The sequence below is a fragment of the Sipha flava genome, unplaced genomic scaffold (assembly GCF_003268045.1).
Source record: "Sipha flava isolate LNK unplaced genomic scaffold, YSA_version1 42_pilon_pilon, whole genome shotgun sequence".
Lineage (NCBI taxonomy): Eukaryota > Metazoa > Arthropoda > Insecta > Hemiptera > Aphididae > Sipha > Sipha flava.
The window spans coordinates 397468-419279 of NW_020273159.1; the positions used below are offsets into that span (position 1 = coordinate 397468).

General features: G+C 31.6%; 1 protein-coding gene across 1 annotated transcript; it reads right to left on the reverse strand.

The window, feature by feature from the left end:
* Nucleotides 1–1039: 1039 nt before the first annotated feature.
* On the reverse strand, nt 1040–12485 carry LOC112689094 (peptidyl-alpha-hydroxyglycine alpha-amidating lyase 2-like). Its single transcript, XM_025562610.1, has 7 exons — nt 12179–12485; nt 7817–7959; nt 7461–7659; nt 7120–7321; nt 4122–4310; nt 2487–2602; nt 1040–1444 (listed from the first exon to the last, which is right to left on the reverse strand). Exons 1-7 carry the CDS (start codon nt 12401–12403, stop codon nt 1319–1321), a joined length of 1200 nt encoding a protein of 399 aa, XP_025418395.1. The 5' UTR covers nt 12404–12485; the 3' UTR covers nt 1040–1318.
* Between the last annotated feature and the right edge of the window lie 9327 nt (nt 12486–21812).

Below are 21812 nucleotides of genomic sequence, written 5' to 3' on the forward strand. Positions count from 1 at the left end.
AGTTGGTACTCAGTCATAGTTTTCCAAATTATTCCATACTAAAAATTATCACTGCCAATATCTTTAATATTTTTGATTTTTTCTAATTATTACCGAATAACCCCGCTAATATTTGCTTTTTTTAATAATTAGGACTCGGAAGTTTATGCATTTTTTTATAATTTTCTTGCGATGGACTAAACGATATAAAGATTTTTTTTACAAGGTTTTCAAAGAGAATAATTCATAACTTAATTTTTATTTTTTGTACATTTTTCCTTTTAGGAAATTTTATTCATTTATATCGTTATCATATTATTTTTGTTTAGGTATTATAAAATGTATAATTGATAAGTTTTAAGTTTTTATATGTTATATTCGTGTAAAAACAATGCGGAAATGTATTGTTGTTTTAATCTTTACTTAATCTTAATTTTATATGGATAACTACATTATTCCAGTACCTATAGTAAAATATTCAATAATTTTTTATCTTAAGAATCAGTTGGTTAGTATTTTATCATTCGAGCACTCATTCTACCATTATACCAAATTTAATTCAGTCATAATTTATAAGTTAACTGTAAAGTTATATTAGTATCAGAACTATTATCAATATCAGATATAATCTAGATATTTTTAATTATTGTAAATTTTACTAATACATAATTATGCGAAAATTAATATCTATTACTACTTCCTGTGAAAAAATCACACCACAATATTGGCTCATTCAGATTTATAAAAAATATAAAAATTAAATTTTTCAGATAAAAAATGTAAATATTTCGAAAATTAAAAAATATATATTTGTAGTATAAATTAAATCCCAATAAAACGGGAAAATATGAAAAATCGGATTTCAGAAAGTTGATGGATAATTATGATGTGACATTCGTAGTATTCATCCATCGAATGCATGAATAGAACTGTAGATAACCAGGGATATTGCAGTGATCACTGTACACAAAATCTTGTAAGCATAAAGTTGTTAAAAATTTATCATTTTACTTTTCAACGTATTCGATAATGATTTTATTACATATGATATTATTATATAATGTTATATAATATTATATACGTATATTAATGTAGGTAATAAATAAGCGAACCGAACGGGAACTCAGGATACCTAATATCCTGCCTGAAAGTGTAATAAGCTTAAAATATTTTATCTATAATTATGAATTTAATGGATCGTCGAATATTTTCTGTATTCATTAATTTAACAATAACTGTCAGTATTAAATAATGAATAAGTCCTAATTCTATGGAATAAATATTGTTATTGTTATTAATGTATCGTTTGTTTCTTGTGTGTGTTCGGTGTGTTCGGGAATCATTCGGATTTCAATGGCACCACCGATGTCATTGTATACTTCACTATGCGGTTCGGGTTGATCGAAGTCACGTACAACGACGACCCATCCTTAGATATTGCTATGTCGTGCGGCACCTGGACAGCCTGAAAACAAGTAGCGTGGGTAAGTGTGTTTTCCTCGTCGATACGGCACGAAAAAACATTTATAATATTCAGCTACATGGCGGATATAAGTATAAAGTGAGAATAGTTAGTTATGTTTGGCAACGTTCACAAACAAAAAAAGAGAATTAGCGGAAGTATTGAAGAAGATGATAGTTAATATTTTTAATATTTGTTGTGTTCAGGAAACTAATGGAAAGAAAAAAAATAAAAAAAAATAGAAGAGAGCTATAAAAAAATAAATACATTCAGGTAGGACTAGTACCTACTAGGAATGATGTTGGAGTAGTATTGAATGAGGAGATTAAAAATAAGGTGGTCGGTGTAAGAAGAAAAATTGATAGAATTGACCGATCCCAAGTAGTTGAGAGAAAGGCGAAGGAGAAGAAAAAGAAGAATTTTATCGTTTTCGATATCGGATTTTTCGTTATCGTTAACGTTAATTGTACTTGCAGTGGTAAATTCTTCAAAACTTTGCCTCACCACTCCATTTATACCGAATTCGTATGAACGATATGCTTGTGGCACTACTATCGCATGGATGTTCCAACAACAATCAAATGCAAATAGTAATGGAAATTGACAAGTTGAAAAATGGAAATTTCAGATTTTATAATAATAAACTACATTATGGTATACTATAAAATCAAGTTTAATGTATTTAATCGTATAGTTAAAATCGATTTCATGATCAGATAAACGATGAAATCCGAATACTTGTGCTTGGATAGTTAATGCGTTTGTGTTTTGGCATCAGTATTGACGTGGTAACCATACAAATATGGTAAACTGTAGCTATAGGCGAGGGGCGGAAACAGTGAAAGGGTGCAAAATTATCCTCCAGATGAATTCTTACTGTGGTAAAAAAAAAGCAAATTTATCGACATTTACCATGGTTACTAGCAAAATTGTCCACGTTATTGGACACCAGTGTCGTAAGAAATATTTCCATATTTTCTATTTATAAAGTAACGTGCTGGCATGCAATCTCTCTAATTCGGTCAAGCAATGTAATATTACTTACTGCGTCTTTGGATATTGTCCAGTGATCGACAATGTTCTCGGTCATAGGATTAATTGTGAATCCTCGGACCGGGATCATTGGTGAAGTGGGCCCGTTGACGGCGTAGATCAAATCACCTGCGTACACAACACACGACACAAAACGTTTCAAACTCGAAGTTCGACATCAATTATGCGCAACACTCCTGTTACAGCAGTTCTCTTTACGTCCCGACACCGTCCAAAAATTCTGAAGATCGTAACTTACCTACACATGTGAAGTTAATCTCGCTTCGAAACGCGTAGCAAACGACAGTCATTATGTTGTACCATGCAGGCAAATATTCCGGATCATCCGAGTACTAGGAGCTAATCGCAGATAGTGTACTAGTTGGGTCCCGGATTTTTACTGGTACTACACTAGTTCCTGAATATTTTTTGGTAAGTACTACATTATACTAACATTTTCCTTCCCATTTTAACAGACTTAGGGCTGTCTAAGATCTATTTAGACCACGGGTATGGTTAAATATGTTTTTATAGTTATTTTTATATATTTTCTTTTCCATTAAAATATAAATTATTAGAATTGTGTTGGTAAAAATATTAAAAATATTAAAATTGTATTAATATTATTGTATAATATTTTTATTACTTAATAATACTTTATATTATTATATAAATTATAGAATTCTAAAAAAATGTGGTCCTGTGGTCTGAATAGATCATAGACAGTCCTAAATCTGTTAAAATGGGAAGAAAAATGTTAGTATAATGTAGTACCTATCAAAAAATATTCAGGAACTAGTGTAAATCTAAAATAATTCAAGACCAAACTAGTGTAGTATCTAAAATAATTCGGGACCCAATTCGGATGCAGCCAAATATTCACATGATACGTTATACAACGGTTTTTTACTATATATTTTCTTCCGAATTTCCCACGACGGTTGGACCCCAGGGCTTATTCTAAGGATTTTCAACTACTGCCCTAACACACCGGAAAGTTTATTTTATGAAATATATTTGGACTATAATACTTACCCCTTCCCAAATAAATTGTACATTGATATTTAAGAATTTTGACCATCGCGTGGTAAAATATAAAAAAAAAAATACGGATAATTTCCGTTGTACGTATACGGCTATTTAAATTTTGATTTCATAGATTAATCAATTGCAAAAATAGCAAAATTGGTAAACTTAGATAATCAATACTTATTAGGTACTAGGTCGGGCTTATAAATTGCACAAATCTCGAATACTCAGTGGAAATTCAATCATTCTACGAGGAAAATTACATTTTTGTAAGGCGCCCGTATTCATGTGGTCAACTGGCCTTTGGATTTTTCCTACTACCCGATTTGTGCCGTACTGCCCGTTAGAATAAGACCTGGTGGACCCTTCGCACGCTGTCCAACCCGTAAGCACATCGTATACGGTCCGTTGTGACGTAGTGTTATACGTTTTGCGCGTTAATCGAGATGCGAAACGACAACTGGTTTTTTTTTTTTTCAACCGGACGTTGCGGAGCACGTTGGCACGTCGAGTGTTTAAACACGTGTCGCGCCAGCGGCCGACTGCCGTTCGGCGTGGCAGCTTTGGACCGGCGACGAGAACCGCTGCGCTGCGGAGTCACCAGCTAAGGCGTACGTACCGTGGCTGGTTATCGCGTACACCCGTCCCAGGTCCGGTTGTTGTATGGTCAACGGAGCCTGGTCCCTGCTTCCCTCCGACAGTTCGGCGCCCCTGCACACCACTCGCATGTCTTCGCGGTCGGCGATGCATACGAGGTCGTGTTGTTCGAGCAACGCCAGACTGTGCGGCACTTGAAGGCTCAGGAATTCTGTACAACACGCGGGCGGTTAAGCACGAGAAAAAGCAGACGAAAAACGGCGCGTTGACGACGTTGGTCCGACGATGTGCTGTTCCGCACTAGATTCGCCATCGCCATGGCCTTTACACTACGACCAGTCAAATCTATAGAAGTTTATGAAATACAGCGACGTGCTGTTACGCGGACAGTACTGATTGTACGACGTATTGTTAAGCATACTCGAATAAAAAATACCGACTATGACGTAATCAAATCGATGTTTTATTATGTACGGAGAACTTTTAAAAATCTATTTTTTTTTTTTTTTCACATCGTTGCCTGCGAATGCCTAAAAGCGTATGCATCGAATCGTTTCCGAGGTATAAATACACGCCCATTGTATTATTTCGTTCGTTAGTTAGATCGCGAAACATTAGCCCGCCACCTCAATTGACGCTCGGTTATCCCTCGTTGTCCGTATCGTCAACACGTAATTTTCGCGAGTGGTGTCGTTGATGTATCGTCACATTTTATCGTCGACGTTTGAAATAGTTCGAATGTATCCGATGGTTTTACGGTTGGTATTACGAGGTGTTACTATTATACCCGTGTACTAGTGCTCTGCACGGTCCGTTATTTAAAGGACCAGACCGGACTTCAAATTTTACCAGGGAACCGAAGTCGGACCGGAACACACTTAAACGTTTTTCAAAGACCAAAGTTGGACCGAACCGACGGCTTCATATCATTTTTAGACCGGACCGGACCAGTAATTAAATAACAATTTGATAAAGTAGAACGTGGACCGGACTGTTGGTCCGATCTTATAACATTTTGGATCGTTTTTTCGATTATTTGTTTACATAACAATATCTGTATTTAGATTTTAAGTACCATGATTGGGACCGGACTGATTTTCATTTTTTTTTTTTTTTTTTTGGAACTGGACCGGACTGAAAATAATACATTTGATCTGAGAACTGGACCGAAATACTCTTAAAAATTATTGAACCGGATCAAACCGACGTTCAATAGTTTTTGTATGTTAGGACCGTACCGGACCGGACTGATTAACACCGCGGACCATGAAGAGCACTACCGTCTACTATAATAATTTTCGAACAATAGTTTTCCATCTCTCGGCGGTCGCGCCACGATCTCAAAGTGGGAAATATGAAAAATCCTACATCATAACTAGGGAACGGATTTACATGTAATAAAAATATAGAAATACGTACATATGTATGTAAGTATAATTTATAAAATATATGTTAAATACATCCAAATATGTGGGAAAAAAATTTAATTAAAAAAAAATTATAATTATTAAATAATCAAAATTATTTGTTGCATTGAATTATTACAATATCTTTTAAATTTTCAAATATTAAATGTCACCTATTAGATCTGAAAATATTTTTAAAACGGCTAAATGATCGTTCCACATCAACCTACATCGGTTGATTAAAGGGCATGATATCAGGAGACGATAATTCCAAATTTTTAGAAAGGTGACTGCCACTCATTATGTCATTGATTGATTGAAAATCAATATAGCCTGAAATTTTACTCTGTAACAGCATGAATTTTCTTTTTTACAACATCTATTGGTCCGCTTACGAATTTTCATTTTGCAATCGTTGATTCAACAATTTACATACTTTCATTTAAGGATTTATTTTTGTTTCTAATTTTGTTAATGTATGTGCAATAAGACTAAAATTCACTGAGATGATAATTAAATTAGTTTTTAATGTTTCATTTTGCATAATATTTTGAGCTTTTCTAATAGCGATAGAAGTTACTGGATCTAAATTTGAAATAATTCCTTGTACTTTTGTACGAAGAAGACGTATGAATGATGAAATGATAAAATATGTTTAAAAATGTAAAAATTATAAAAAAAACTATTAAAAATATTTTTAAAATATAATATATTTACAAACTAGTGAAATATGTAAAAATATATAAAATAAAAGTAGGATTATATTAATAGGAATAATTTAAATAATGAACATTTCTTATCGAATCTTAAATATCTCTTTTTAATAAAAATATGTATTTACATATAAATCCGTTCCCTAATCATAACGTTATATGTTTTCAATTGGGGATCTCTTTTAGCCGATTTCATAATGACGAATCGTAGATGAAAACATTCGTACTGTGCGTTGAACTTAATAATACTATACGCTCGAATACTACGTTGTGTATATAAACATAGGTATTACATCTGTTTATCGACTTAAGCCAATCATTTTCTAATATAAAGAGTCCCTAACGAGCTCTATACGATTTATGCATACATATACATACCTCATACACCTACCTATCTACTAGTACCAGTGTACAATATTTTGAAAAGATTTTATTCGGCTCGTTAAAAAATTCATCTCCGATTTGAAAATATTCTTGGTATTCGAAATCAAAACTATATTTTATTTGTGTTTTCCTTTTTTGTTACATGAATTCATACTATATTGTAGTATAGCTGTCGCACAACTTATTGATTTTTATTTCATTTTATTTTGATTGATTGATTGCAGCTGAGATGTTATCGGACAATATTTTATGGGCGTGTATTTTAGAAAACTGCTATGCCAATAAAAATTTCTCCCAGCCCTCCTGATGTGAATTTAATATTTTTCTCTTCTACTCCTTGATAACCTATTGCGACCACAGTCCAATAAACAACCATGGTGGTCCTCGAAACACTTAAATAATTACTACTCGTGCTACTATATGTGTAAAAAAATATAAATATTTCCGCTTGGAATTGATTCAAAAAATCGAATTCGTTTTATCGATCCGTTATTGTTATACAGAATATAAAATGTACCATTGGCATGTGGAAAAACCCGTTGCAGCTCTCCTCTGCTCGAGTATTTCAATACTCTGGAGTTGCAGTACCCATCCGCGATAAATATTTCGCCAGTCGAAGCGATGGCCACGGAAGTAGGTTGACAAAGAGTCCTGTATCCTTTGCCATTCTCGAATCTCTTACCAAAAGTCAATGACGGTCTGAACGCTCCAGGCGAAAACTACATTAAGTTAAATTTAATAATAATTTATAATCATCTAACGTCATCAACGATTGTAGCACATTGTGATGTTGATAATAATATGTATTTGATAGGAATGTAGGAAAAACGTAATATTATTACGAGGTTGATTTTTAACCTTAAACACTTGATGCATGGCCACATCTGTGACCCAAACGTTGCCTTGGTGATCGATTGTGATGCCGTGTGGCATGTAAAAGAAACCTGCTCCCCAGCTGGACAAAACGTCACCGGTTTTCGGGCTTAGGGTGACAATGGTGTTCGTCAAAATGGGACCTTCCTCTATGTGCTGGTAATGGCACGTCTCGTTGAATGAGCTGAACAACAACGAAACAAGAACCGTTATTCGTCAAACGTTCACTAACCAAACTCGATCATTGGTTTTGGAATAGGTGCAACACAACGTTGTACGATGCATATTATTATGTATTATTCTAAAACCAATGGCGAACCGTTCGGAAAAACAAATCTCACTTTTCGTCCCAGACGCGGCTTCCTCGGTGAAATATCACGGGCTGTCCGACTGTGTTTATCGCCACTCCGCTCACTTGTCCAAGGCGAGGTATAGGACTTTTTGGCCATCCTTCTACTTCTACTGGTCGGTTTATGTTCTGCGCCTGCATTGAAACCGAACAACAAACAACGTTTATTGTAATCAAATGTCACGACATAATACTGTAATATATGCCTAGACAATTCGTACATATTTTCACGAGTTAAGTAAATACATACTACATAAATTTTCCATCTAAGAAGGTTATTTTTCCTTCTACTTCAATTACATCCTCTTTGTTTGCATTCGAAAAACAACAAAATGAAATATAATTATATTATTCCCCGAATACCAACGTATTTATAATAATTATATGATAATCATATCATAATATCAACATAAGATCAACATAAAAATTGTTCGGACATAACGTTTCGTTTTGATTTACTCTCATATGAAATTGATTTAATGATTTTATAATGATAATTGTTTGTCTAAATAAATATGAACGTTATCCGAACATTCGATATATTATATTATAATAAACTGAACTTCATAAAAACGAATCAAAACTTATGATGGTCGAATTATACGATAACAAAAAATCATTATAGGTATACTCGCTCGTTTAAAACAAATATAATGCACAGTATTCAACTTTACAGACAAGTCTAACTGGTTTAATCTGAAACTGAATTAATTTCCACTTGCATAAAATGCACCACAATACTTCATTAGTGTATTTTAATACGTATATAGTATGTGTATTATTCGTATTCCTATCTTGTAGTATAAGACTAAATAAAATGTTTAAATATGCAATTTTAAGCGATACCTAAAACGATTCGGAAAACATAGTAACATAAACATACATAATAACTACGCCATACGTCTATTTATCAATATAAAATACGAGAATTAGATAAATATATAAAATACGTGCAAAGATAATTGTAATCTTTTCGAAAAAATACATCACTTCAATAATCCAATGCGATATAGCAACGCGTTTTTCGACACGAGTGTATTATACTCCCGACGATTACTGAACAACATATTTGGTATACTTTTGACGCGCATACCTGTACACGAAAACATAACAAAACAACATACGAATATCGCAAAACTGGACAACTGTCAGGGAATGAATTGCGTGATCGTCGTCCCTTACAATACGCATTACTGAGTTCAAAGGAAACCCGCGGCATGGGTGGTATACGCACGCCCTTGTTATACACATGCGATAAAATACGAGACCTGGCCCAGATGATCAAATGATAACAAACGAAACGGACGAAAAGTGTATTTTTATTTACGGGCGATTTAACAATGTCTACGTACAATCATGATCTCACGTCATTATTAAATCTTTTGTACTCGGCATTTCGTATTTTGTGCTTATTGTTATTATTATTATTATTATTATTATTATTCTCTTTTCGAATACCTATGGAACCTTATACACGGATCAATGTAGTACGCATTTGAAAACAATCTCAGATCCCATTCCGTGCGCAGTAATACGCACACACAACTACACGTTCAGCGTTTATGTATTTGTTTAGGTTCGTAAACGGCAAACAAACGTCAACGAAATACGGGTTTATACCTAACCTTGCGATTGTTGTATTCGATTGTCGGCCGTTTATTTTTTATGCGCACTCCTCGATAAACCCGTACAGCATGCCGGATCTTTCCAACAACGTTCGAGCGCGGCGAACAACATGTCAATTCCTATGAAATATTCTAATTGTAACGTTTAATTACTGTGAAAAGGACAAGAGTCGCGTTCACGTTCACCGCGTGTTCACTATACTGTTAGCACACGCTGCTCAGATGAAGTGATGAGTATGTACGCGGCTCGAAATCAAAACCGACCATATACTCATGCACAGTATTGGGCAACACTGAAGTGTGTTTCTTTGCGTTGAAAAACTAGAACTTCGTTAAAAATCAAAAAATAAGAATCCCTCTCCCCATATGACTCTCGTGCAAATTGTTACATTTCGATACTCTACACGAATAAATCAGAAAAATAAAAGCGCCCGGTACATTATGTTAAAGCAAGTTCGACGTTTGAATAATATCAGTTTATTGTGAAATTAAACGCGCAGTGTTCCGAATAATTTATTTGTCACAAAACGTAATCCTGACAATGTATTAATTGTTAAACTACACTCAATCGGTTATGCTTTGTGATGGTGATAAATCGGAAGAGTCGCGCGCACATCAAAAGGCTACAGCTCGTTTGTGCATATTTACCGTTTTTACACCTCGATTGCCCACAAACATTTTAAATACCTGTGATGAAAAATCACCAAAAAAGTCAACTCGTATACGCGCATAGACATTCGTTATAAACTTGGTATCTGGTACTAGTGAAACATAAGATATTAATTTGTTTGGTTACATGTCCAAATCACTTTCTGGACTACGTTTATTGGCACTGCTGATGATTTCTCTTATCATCACTTGTTTATTTGTTTTATTTGGTTATTGTTTGTTGTACACTATTATTTGAGCATAGATTCGAAAACAATGTAATACCATCACATTCGAAAAACTATCCAAGGAAAATTTCGGAATAATATAATTTATACGTTGAACACATACCGAATAAGATATTATATGAGGCGCATTTTCAATGCTAACGGTTTTAATAAAACATTCTGCATTAATAATGTAATCGTCGAACTTACGATAACAATAATTTTTGTAATATTTCAGACTTTAATAAGTGCTTATAAAAAGAAAAAAGAATCCAAACGAAGTCTATTGATTTTATAACGCTAGAAAAAATAGGTATAGTCAAGCCATAAATTATGGCACATATATAATTAACATAACATTAATACAAAAAGATAATAAATTACTTATCTAATTTATGAAAATAAATATTTATAAATGCTCTGAAAGTGTTTAACTTTATATCTAAGTGTATTCGTTTGATATCGGGAAAAAAAACAAAAAACGAAAAACTCATATGCTTATAAGCACAAGTCTAAATTCCAATCTAAGGATTGATGTAAAAAAATGAGAATACGTCATTGCATAACCGACACATTTTATAACTCCATTTAGAATTTAAAATAAAAAAAATCGACACAGTAAAATATTATGCATACACCCATCAATGTTTCACATATGTCACATTACGAATTATTTTGCAAACCGTTGTTATTTCTAGTTCGATTTTTTAACCAAAACGAGTTGAAATAAAGGAAACAACCACAACGTAATAGTATTATATAAAATTTTTTGCCACCGAACTTTCGGTCGAAATATAATTTAACGTTTTACACTTTAAAAACTTCGTATTTTCAATAACTACGAGACCCGACGTCTTTCGATTATTTCATGAACACATCCACATATGACATCAATTATAAGCATATATTTATTTTTTATGCGCCGAACCATGCATAATAACAATTTCTACAAGTATAATATGAAGTGGGTTTTTTTTTTCTCTCACGACCGCGTACCCTAGTTATTCGCTTCACTCCACTCACTTGCACTCGCAAACCGTCCACTTAACCCAGTTATAGGACGAGGAAGTACGGATGGCCCCGGATAACAAACATACGGATGCAATACAGCGTAATATAGTATAATTCAAGAGTAAATTCCAGAAAATGGTATTCGCTACTCGGCCGAATCGAAACCCATAACGAAAAACACCGTACCTCATCATTTCCAATCGCTCGAAACGATCAAAATCGATATTCGAACGCTTTCGATCGATAATCTTACCTCGTGTTTCGATGAAATTCAATTATTTATTCTTAAACACTTGTTAAATGTCGATCTTCACTAATTGATTGACAATGTCTCACGCGGTCGTTTGCAATCAAATAAACTAATAACACCTGCAGTGCTCGCATATGTTATACCATAAGATGATAATACATCTGTTTCGAAAAACGTCTTACTCGTGGTGCGCTATAACTACCAAAAACAAAGTGTCATGAATGTTTCACGGAACACAATCCGTGTGCACCACAGACGGTTTCTTAACGAACAACGTTATGTGACGGGGATACGCGTCGAAACAATTTTTTTTTTCAAAACCCCGTAAATCTAAGTGTGCCCATAGTTCCCGAGATAGTAAATAATCACCCCGCATTCAAACCCTTGCTTCCAGTTCCGCCCTAACGTGAACGCGAACGACGGTGGTCACGAACAACGATTTGGGTACCCCGCGGCGGCGGCGACGACGACGAAGTCGGTGCAGTGGCGTCGCGTCTCCTGCCGCCCAGGACTACTCGACGACCAACTAGTGCACGGTGTACATTTCCGTCACTTGTGGCCGACCTGACCTGCGTGAGTGCTATAGTACTTGCCTGTGACGACGGTAAAGACAGTGGTGGCAGCAGGGGCGAGTCGGTGGCGGTGGCGAAGGAGTCGACGGCCGGGGAAGCGGTGGTAGCGGCGGCGTCGTCGCCGTACACGACCCGCTTGATCTCGTCGTAGAAACTGCTGTCGACCGGCCAACCGGTGGCCAGCGGGCACGCCAGCAAAGCGGCCGCGCAGACGGTGACCAGCGACAAGTACATCGGTCGACCCATAGCGCAGTGACTGGCGTGCGAGACAGACGCGCGTTGGACGTCGACGCGAATGCTCTCTGCTGTGGCGCGCGTGTTTGTAGGTGTGCGCGCACGCGTGACCGATCATGTGTGTGTGTGTGTGTGTATGTTAAATGTTTTTCTTGTACGAGTGCGTGTGTTTAAATATATATGTGTGTGTTCTTGAGTATTTACGTGTGTATGTGTTTGTGGATTTTCTGAGTATTTACGCGTGTGTGTTTTATGAGTATTTGCGCAAACGCACGTGTGTGTGTGTGTGTGTGTGTGTGTGTGTGTTCGTGTTTACGTGTGCTCACGTATTCGTTGTCCCCGTGTACGCCGACGGTTCACGACTTTGGCCTTGGTGTCTCCTCCGCGGTGGAGATCAATACCAATGTCGCGGCGATTTGATCGCCAGAGAGCGCAGCGTTATTGCCGAAACACTCCCCTCGTGCCGCCGAATCATCCCTTAGCGCTCACAAAGAATATCACAGTAGGGTACCCATCAACCATCCCTCAAACCGTAAAACATGCGGTAAAATTGAAAAAGAAAAAAAAATTGTAATCGCTTTTGGCGCCATTCAATGCATTCCACTTGACACGTTTACTTGTTTTACGTTCGATTTAGTTTTTCACTTCACCATAAACGTTCGGTTTAAAAGTCGAATGAAATAGAAAAAACATCGATTGTTAATTGTAAACTTGAGATTTTTAGTAAACAATTGAATGATTAATCGTAATAATACTTGATGAAAGGGGAGGGGGGACAACTGAAACCCCGTCGCTGGTACTTGATGAACCACCAGTAGTCCCGTGAGATGCGGACGTTCAACCTGTAGCTCCGAAGCATAACCACCGTAACGCGAATCAGGTGCTGTGCGTCTAGAAGGCTAATGCAATTAAACAAGGAGGAAGAACTGACTGTCCCCGGACAAGGGTTGTTCCTGGGCCACTGATATCAGGAGAATATTGCTATTGTCTAGGTTAGAAACTGATGAAAACAAAGTCCCCAAAGTTATAACGGGTGACCATCTACGGAATGTACCGATTACACGTCAACGCCAGTCCGTCAATTACTGCCAATAAGCGTTGACTTAATTTCTGTTGTATTATATTGTTACTCTCTTGGAAATTAGTACACTAAATTTATTTTCGTATACATTGTGGATTATTTAAAAAATATCCATATAGGTATATATACATATATATATTAGATATTATAACTATAGTAGCATAAATATAATGCAACACAATAAAATGTAGATTACGTCATAAAATTACAAATTACTAACAATAATCCAGTTATTTAACATCGAATAAATAATTTATTTACACAAAAATTCATTAAACACATTATTTCCATCTTTCACACTTGATTTTTCCGTCTTATTTTCCTTGATTACATTTAATAAACGTTGTCATTTTCATTATGTAATTATTAGATATTGACTACATTTCATTTTCCTCCCCTTGGTTTGATTATACAGGTTTTTTATAATCCTTCACAAACATCATCGATTGACTCTTCTAAAATAAAAAATTAATTTTTAAATTAATTAAATTTAAAAGTTCGATTTTCAATACAATATACTATACTATACTATATATAAAACATCTTACTTTTTGAAATATCGACTGATGCAATCGACTTTCTTCTTATTACCTTTTTATTTGCTATATCTTCGGCTGCATTCTTTTTAGCACGGGCTTTTTTCAAAAAGTCGTCTACTATAGCCGTACAAATTTTAAACATTTCTCTTTCATAATTCTCCGATGTCAAAACTAGTTTTTTGCATTGCTTTGACTTTAATTTATTTTCGAGAGCAGTAATCGGCTCTTCTAAATTAAAAAAAAAATTATACTTGTAATTTTATTTAGTTAAATACATGATTTTTATTGTACTTGGTCTATTTAAATTTACTTTTGTTTTTAACGACAATAGCGATTGACTCCCTCGCCGTCTTCTCTGAATTTTTTAACGACATAACAGTCGTACTACTAGCCAAAACTGTTGTACCAACCGATTTTCTCAGAAGGTCTGAGTGCACTTTTACTGGATTAGTTCGTGTTATCAGATTGCTGATCTGATTATTGGTCTTCTTCGATACGTTAGCAATATCAAATAATGCCGTATATTTTGTACGCTTTTTTCCCGATTTCTGTTGCATCATCTTTGAACCCTTAGACTTTTCATTTATTTTAGTCTTTTCCAAGGATGATGAAGTTGTAGCGGTAGCCTTTATAGAATCTTGTTTAGGCATTTTCTTCCGTAAGTTATTTTTTTATGAAGTTGTCGATTCTTCTGAAATTCACAAAATATCTGTACATTTCACTAAAACGTTTTATGATTTATTTGGTCCATGTTAAAAACTTACGTATTCTTGTTCAATAAGTTTTCGTATAATCTTACAAAGTCTTTATTGTACGTCAACGTCTCTTGGTTTTTCTTTGTAACAAGCTTTTCAAAGCGGGTTTGAAATAAGATACTAAATCTTGTATTATGCTTGCGAACACTTTTTTTTACGAGTGAATAGCAAATATTGTTTAGTCAACCAGGTAACAACATTATTTAATAAAATCTATAAATACGTAGTTATAGATACACCAAGTGTTTTAAATATTTATTTTTTAATAAAGGAAATTATTATATATAATTTTATTCATATTGATAAATATTATATAATATTGGATAACATGTTATATTATGAAATATTAAACATTTTAACGGATTGTTGAGATTTGATACACTAAGAATTTGTACTTATTAGTGAAATTTTTAACCCACCATCAATATAATAATATTTTCTTGAATATCGTTATTTAAACAACATTGATAATATAATTTTTTTCGATTTATTCGCTATATTCAGCCATTGTATTGTAATTCCAATATAAATATATAATACATATAATAAAATAATATAAATATTATATACAGGATCATACATAATATATCATAATTGTATACAACACAATTTTAACAAAGAATCATACATTTATAGATTCTATTGCAAATTGATATCAAATAATTGTGATGAAGTTAAACTTTTAGAACTTATAACATGTTGAAACAAAAATTCATAAAACACATTTATTACCTTGGTCATCTCCAAAAACGATACGAAAACTGTAAGTAAATTAAAAAACCGAAAATAAAAACAGTCCGATAATATCGAACAAGTGTCTAATTATTAGACTATAATATATAAAAAATAAACAAATACATATGGTTCCATATTTTTTCTACGATTTGGTTATAATATGGCACGTGGTCAAATTATGTTGCCGGTGCACACGATTTTCAGGTGTATTGATTGTTGTTTTTATTCTATTTGCGAGTTACATTCAATAGATTATTTAATTTGTCCATCGATTTATATATATTAATACTTATAATATTATGCGGGACAAGTGGATGAGTGAAATTATTTAAACGGTACTGGCCACTATGGACGAGTGCTGAACGGTCGTGTTTTACACACGAATAACTTGAAAACCAATTTAATAGACGCGATTATCCCTTCGCTCGAATAATTACTTAACGTTTAATCTAAGCCATTGAGGGACTTATTCCTAAATTTTTTTGACAGCATCATTTTTTTATAAAATCGATTATCGAATCATGGTCGTTGAGTTGACTACTTGCTCTCCTTAATCACATCAATCATCGTTATTGATTTATTTATTTATTATTAAATACTATATAATATTAATAATTAATATTTAATATATATGTACACCTCTGAAAAGTATTGTTAAAGATCATTGATCGTTATAATAAAAAAGCTTTCGGATGGTTTGTAAAAAAAAAAAGTATTAAATACGAGACGTTTCCAATTACATTGTATAGGTAATAATACATAATCAGTGGTGTATTTTCAATTTTTTCTGGGGGGGGTCCACAGTTTATACATTATTAATATAAACTATATATTATATTGTAATAGTTACGTTCTTATGAAGTTTTTGGAGAATGTTGAACTAAATATATAATGCAATAATCGTATAGTCTTATGTAATATTATATATATATACACCTATATATTGTATTTAGCACTATATATTATAAAGTATTGTTATAAAATAAATTCCAGTCGTCTAGATTTCTTGGCCAACTCCTCTATCCAAGCGCGCCCGCAGGTTAAAATCCCACTCGGGGTAAGATTAAAATTCTAAGGACCAAAGAAACGTGTATATAAAAATAGATGAGAACAAAATGAAATACCATAAACATCGGTACTTGGGAGAACTTATAGTTTTAAGCGATATGCAATCATGTGTAAACATTGTATACTAATAAATACGTTCAAGATTATATATTTTAGATTATCTAAAAATATAATAAATTTTACTAAAATTCATAAATGGATCTTAATAAAATTATGTTATAATTAATATGCGTGGTATTAAATTAACAATAGTTTTAAAACAAAAATTCCCAGTAAGGGCAATGACACCTTTTGCCGCCCCTGCGGGCGCGCATGCCTCTATCACTTCATCAACAGTAATTTCAATTTCCCTGTGAATGTTTTACATAGCCAATACTGCAATTATGTAAACATTTTAGTTTATTTTTATTTTTTGACCAGGTTCTAACTTGGACCCACCCTAGAAATACCCTAAATTATTCCCCGAAAGACATCAGGAAAAAAATACAAAAAAGGAACTGTCTTGTTTAAAACTAGACAAATTGTTACTTTACTAATGGTTATTCTATATTTTTTTCCAAGGTATCTCTACAAAATTTTATCGAAATCGATTGAGTTTTGTAGTCCAACGAGCACAAATCGTCAAACACATCATTTTTTTTTAAATAACATATACATATATATCAAAAATAGTTACAAAAAACTGTAAACCTGTTTCGTGTGTGCAAAAAAGATTTTATATCAGATCAAATTATGAATCTAAATCTTTCTTGTAACACACTTTCAAACACCTTTCTTCGAACACAAAATATTTCATAAAAATTGATCCAGCCGTTTAGTAGAAATTTGAATACTTACAAAACTATATACTATTCAAAATAAATAGATATATATGTTATCAATTAATAAATTAAAAATTTTAAAATATTATACTTATTTACTTAACTTATTTACGTTATGTAGTCTTACTTCTTTACTAGATTTAGTCATAACATAAATTCAAAATTTAATATATGTAATGTATTTATTTTATTAACACAAAATCCCAAATCTATGGGAGTAAAAATAATACATGTATACATATAAAAATAATATTCTAGATGTATACAGTCAAAAAAACTAATAAATATATTGTAATTTAATATCCACGCACAGTTTTGATAAATTTTACATATTTTAATGCTTTTTTCATTAATGGAGCTTTCTTCTTTGTAACTGTAATAAAAAAAATAAATAAATAAACTTATTTTATATTGTTATATACAATTTTTATCAAGTTTAGACAGGATCAAAAAAATGATTTTTAAGTGGCTTTTATAAGATAAGAAAAAATATTATAGTTCATTCAAATTTCAAGTAGTAATAAGTGTTATGACTTAATGACTTTTTAGCTTTTTTAAACAATTTTTATTTTATGATGTCATTGAAATATAAATATTCCGATCTTCTACGATTGTGAACAATTATTAGTAAATCAAAGAAATACAATTTTATATGTATATTATTTTATATGTACCTACCTCATATTCAAACGATTGAGAACGATTTTTAAAGTGACATTGTTGTTCATCTTAATTTTCAGCAATGAAGGAAATAAATACATTATCATGGTAAATAATTATTAATATTTCCTATAATCATAATTTGTGGATAAGCCAAATTCAATTGTTTGGTGGCCAGCGGAAATAATGTAAAAAAGTTTAAAAATATAACGTTTGTGGAAAAGAACGTATTAAATATTTATAAATCTTCATTTGTAAGACAAAGCAAAGACGAATTAATGAAATGGAAATGTTCCAATAACAATTGTATTTTAAGTCAATTAACGAAAATTAATATATCTTTTCATACATCAAGTATTAATAATCAGAAAATTATAAAACAAATCTTAAGAGAAAGTTTTTTTTTCATTATTTATTTTTATTATTAATTATTAACAAATTAGTTTTATATTAAAATGTAATATCAGGTATACCATTTTATATTTTTAATTGATGTGGCAACGTTGCATACAAATTAGTAGGAAAAAACGTCTCAATTGTGTTATTAAAAAAGGTACAACCGATAAAGACGCCCTCAATCGTATCTACCCCAATATTCATAAGTTTATTATAATATAATAATAGGATTGAACTATTGTTATATGATTATATAAAAATTCATGATTCATGTAATTTCTTAAATTTAAAAATATAAAATTAAACAAATATAATCGGATTTAAAACTATAATACACTTAAAAAAGATTAACTTACTGTAATGAAAGAATGCATATTCAAGTGTCAAATGCACCAAGTATAAGAAAAAAAAAGGAAATCTTAAAATATAAGAATTTAAATTGTACATACTTGCAGAAGTTGATTTACGTGGACACTTTTTGGGTGCACGAATAACCGTTTTATAAGATTCTGAATCAGAATCAGAACATTGTAATGAATCAGTATTGGAATTTATTGGTGTTTCCCATTTTTCCATTATATTTTGTTGTTTTGATTTCGCCTCTGTAGCTGTATGAAATTGTTTAAGATTCGATATATTTCAATTATAAGTAGAAAAAATAAAGTTTTTAATTATTTAATTCTAATTTGACTACTTAATTTGTAATATATTATTTCTGATTTATAATGATAATATATTTCTTAAAGATAAACTTATTGCGTTAAAAATATGAATATTCTAAAGCAGGGATCAGCAAGTAATTTATATTAGAGTCCAGAAGATTAAAATAATAAATTAAGTCCAGGGAAAAAAATTTACGAGACAACCATAATCTGAGTTGGATAAATCAAAATATTAATTTTTTTCACTGGCTATTATAAAAATTATTTAAAAAATGTAATTCATGAATTGAAGTAAGATTATTATATTATTATATTAATACATAAATAATTCTACATACTCGCAGAAGATAATTCACGTTCACAATTTTTGGGTACTCGAATGATCATTTTGAGGGATTTTGTACCCGGGTTAGAGTATTGGCATTGAACATTTGGATTGATTTGAAATTCTTTAGGAACACGGATGACCATTTTAAGAGACCTTGTACCAGGATTGGAAAACTGACATTGAGCGTCAACCTTTCCTGATACCACTGAGTCTTCTGTAGTTTTATGGAATTTTGCCTACAACAAAAACAGATGTACCTGTATCGTCTTATAATGTACTCATGGAATGTAAACCAAAAAATTGTACATCGTGTAATAATTAAATACTTTGTTTATAATAATAATTAATTATTATAAATCAATATACCCGTTTTCCGGCAATCTCACTAGTATCATTATGTGTTAGTTTTCTTTTCTCAACATTCTTTGATGCGGCATATTTTTCAACGGGTTTCTGTTGGAATTGAAATAATTCATTTAAATCAAATATTCTGTTTAAATGAAATGGTATTCTACACAAATTCATATTATAATTTGATGTTGCGGGAAAATAAAGTATATGAACGAATTTTCTTTGACCTACCATAAACGTACTTTGTGATTGTTGATGTTCCAATTGTACTAATTAATTTAAAAAATACATTATTATTACCTTTATGGGTGAATACATCGTTCTCTAGTTATTTGAAATATTAATTAATATTAATATTATCGTAAAAACTTATGAATATTACAAATCTGAAATCGCAGTCTTGGTTGGTTGTCAAAAATCTAGTTCCAGTAGTGCTGTGATTGTTTTAAAAAACAAAATATTACAATTATTGTTGTTAATCAAATCTATAGCAACATATTTGGTCTTAATAGTCAAATAAATAATTATTTATTAGAAACGAGATTTTTACTGTAAAAATAGTTATTGGTTACTATTTATACATTTTTTTACGATTTAGTCGGAGTTTCATTATAAAATTATTATTATTCTTACAATGATACTCTCACAATTTTCCAGCTCCTTTGGTTAAATAACCATTTTATTTTGTTGTATACAGCTAATCTGGGATTCACGTGTTTTAATAATGGCTCAAAAATATTAAACTGAGCACTACTTGTATGTGTTACAGCCAAATATAATACTCTCAAAAATGTGGAATAGCAAAGGGGAAAAGATATTTAAATACTTAGTTTCTTTTAAGATAATTTCTTTGTTTTATAGGATTTTTCACTTTTCACAAATCAAAATATAGATTACTGTCATTAATTTAACGGGAGAAAAAATTGTATATTTCCTGGTTCAATTATTTTCTTAGTGGAAAACTTAAAGATCTACGATCAGTACGGATTTTTTTAAGATTGTCTGAAGTTAATTTAATCTAACTTTATATTACTAGTAGAGTAATTATATTTAAAAATATAAAAGTTATTATTATATAAATATAAAAAATTTTAAAATAATATTTAAATGTTTTATACGTAGTAAAAATAATTCCAGTGATTATTAAAAAGTGTTCTGTAGTTATAGCTAATGGAAAAATGGTGTTTGAAAATTTTCAGGGAAACATTTTCTATAATTGATTTAATTTTTTTTTTTTTTTGAGATATTTTTTAATTACTAGATTAATTATAATTATTATTAGGGTACGATTAGGATCTAGAATGAAGTACTCTATTTGTATAAAGCTTATGTTTAATTTATGATTAATCAATATTATATTTTTCGGTGTAAGGTATTAATGCATTATTATTTAATTTATAAGCTTTAATTATTTTCCGAAAAATATAATTATTATTTACACAGAATATGGTTAAATTTTAACTAGTGATTTGTATTGTAGTGCTATGAATATCTTTCAACAAAGTTTACAGGATTACATATTTAACTATAATATTTATGTAAATTATAAAAATATAATATTTTTTTCATTTAAAATAAAGTACATACATTTACAATTTAAAAATCATTCTAAATCGATAATTTATTTACCATAAAGTATTAACCTATACAAATGTACAGTGGCGTACATTCAATCTTGCTCTGGGGGGGGGGGTTAACAAAAATAATCGTTATCTTTTTTTTTTCGTTGCTCAGATAAATAAAATAAATAACTGCTATAAATAGATATTATTTTTTACAACTTTTTTACCAATTTACAGTTTACTTTTACATTACAGTAAATTAATAGCCATTGGAATATAAAAACAGCATAGTTAACAAAACTTTTCAAACACCTATCAATATAATTATTTAACTATCATAATATGTGTATAGTTGTATATTTTAAGTTCAAAGCGTAATAATGAAACTACGAATATATTACACGTCATCAATAATAAAACAATTTTTTTCTTTTTTTTTTTGGCCTTGGGGGGGGGGGGGTTG

What these genes read in the sequence shown, in the direction of transcription:
- LOC112689094 (XM_025562610.1), bottom strand. Translation starts at nt 12,403, where the DNA reads ATGGGTCGACCGATGTACTTGTCGCTGGTCACCGTCTGCGCGGCCGCT. An exon ending in AGCCGCGTCTGGGACGAAAA is followed by an intron (nt 7,660 to 7,816) that starts GTGAGATTTGTT and finishes GTTGTTGTTCAG; the next exon opens with CTCATTCAACGAGACGTGCC. An exon ending in GGTTTTTCCACATGCCAATG is followed by an intron (nt 4,311 to 7,119) that starts GTACATTTTATA and finishes CGTGTTGTACAG; the next exon opens with AATTCCTGAGCCTTCAAGTG.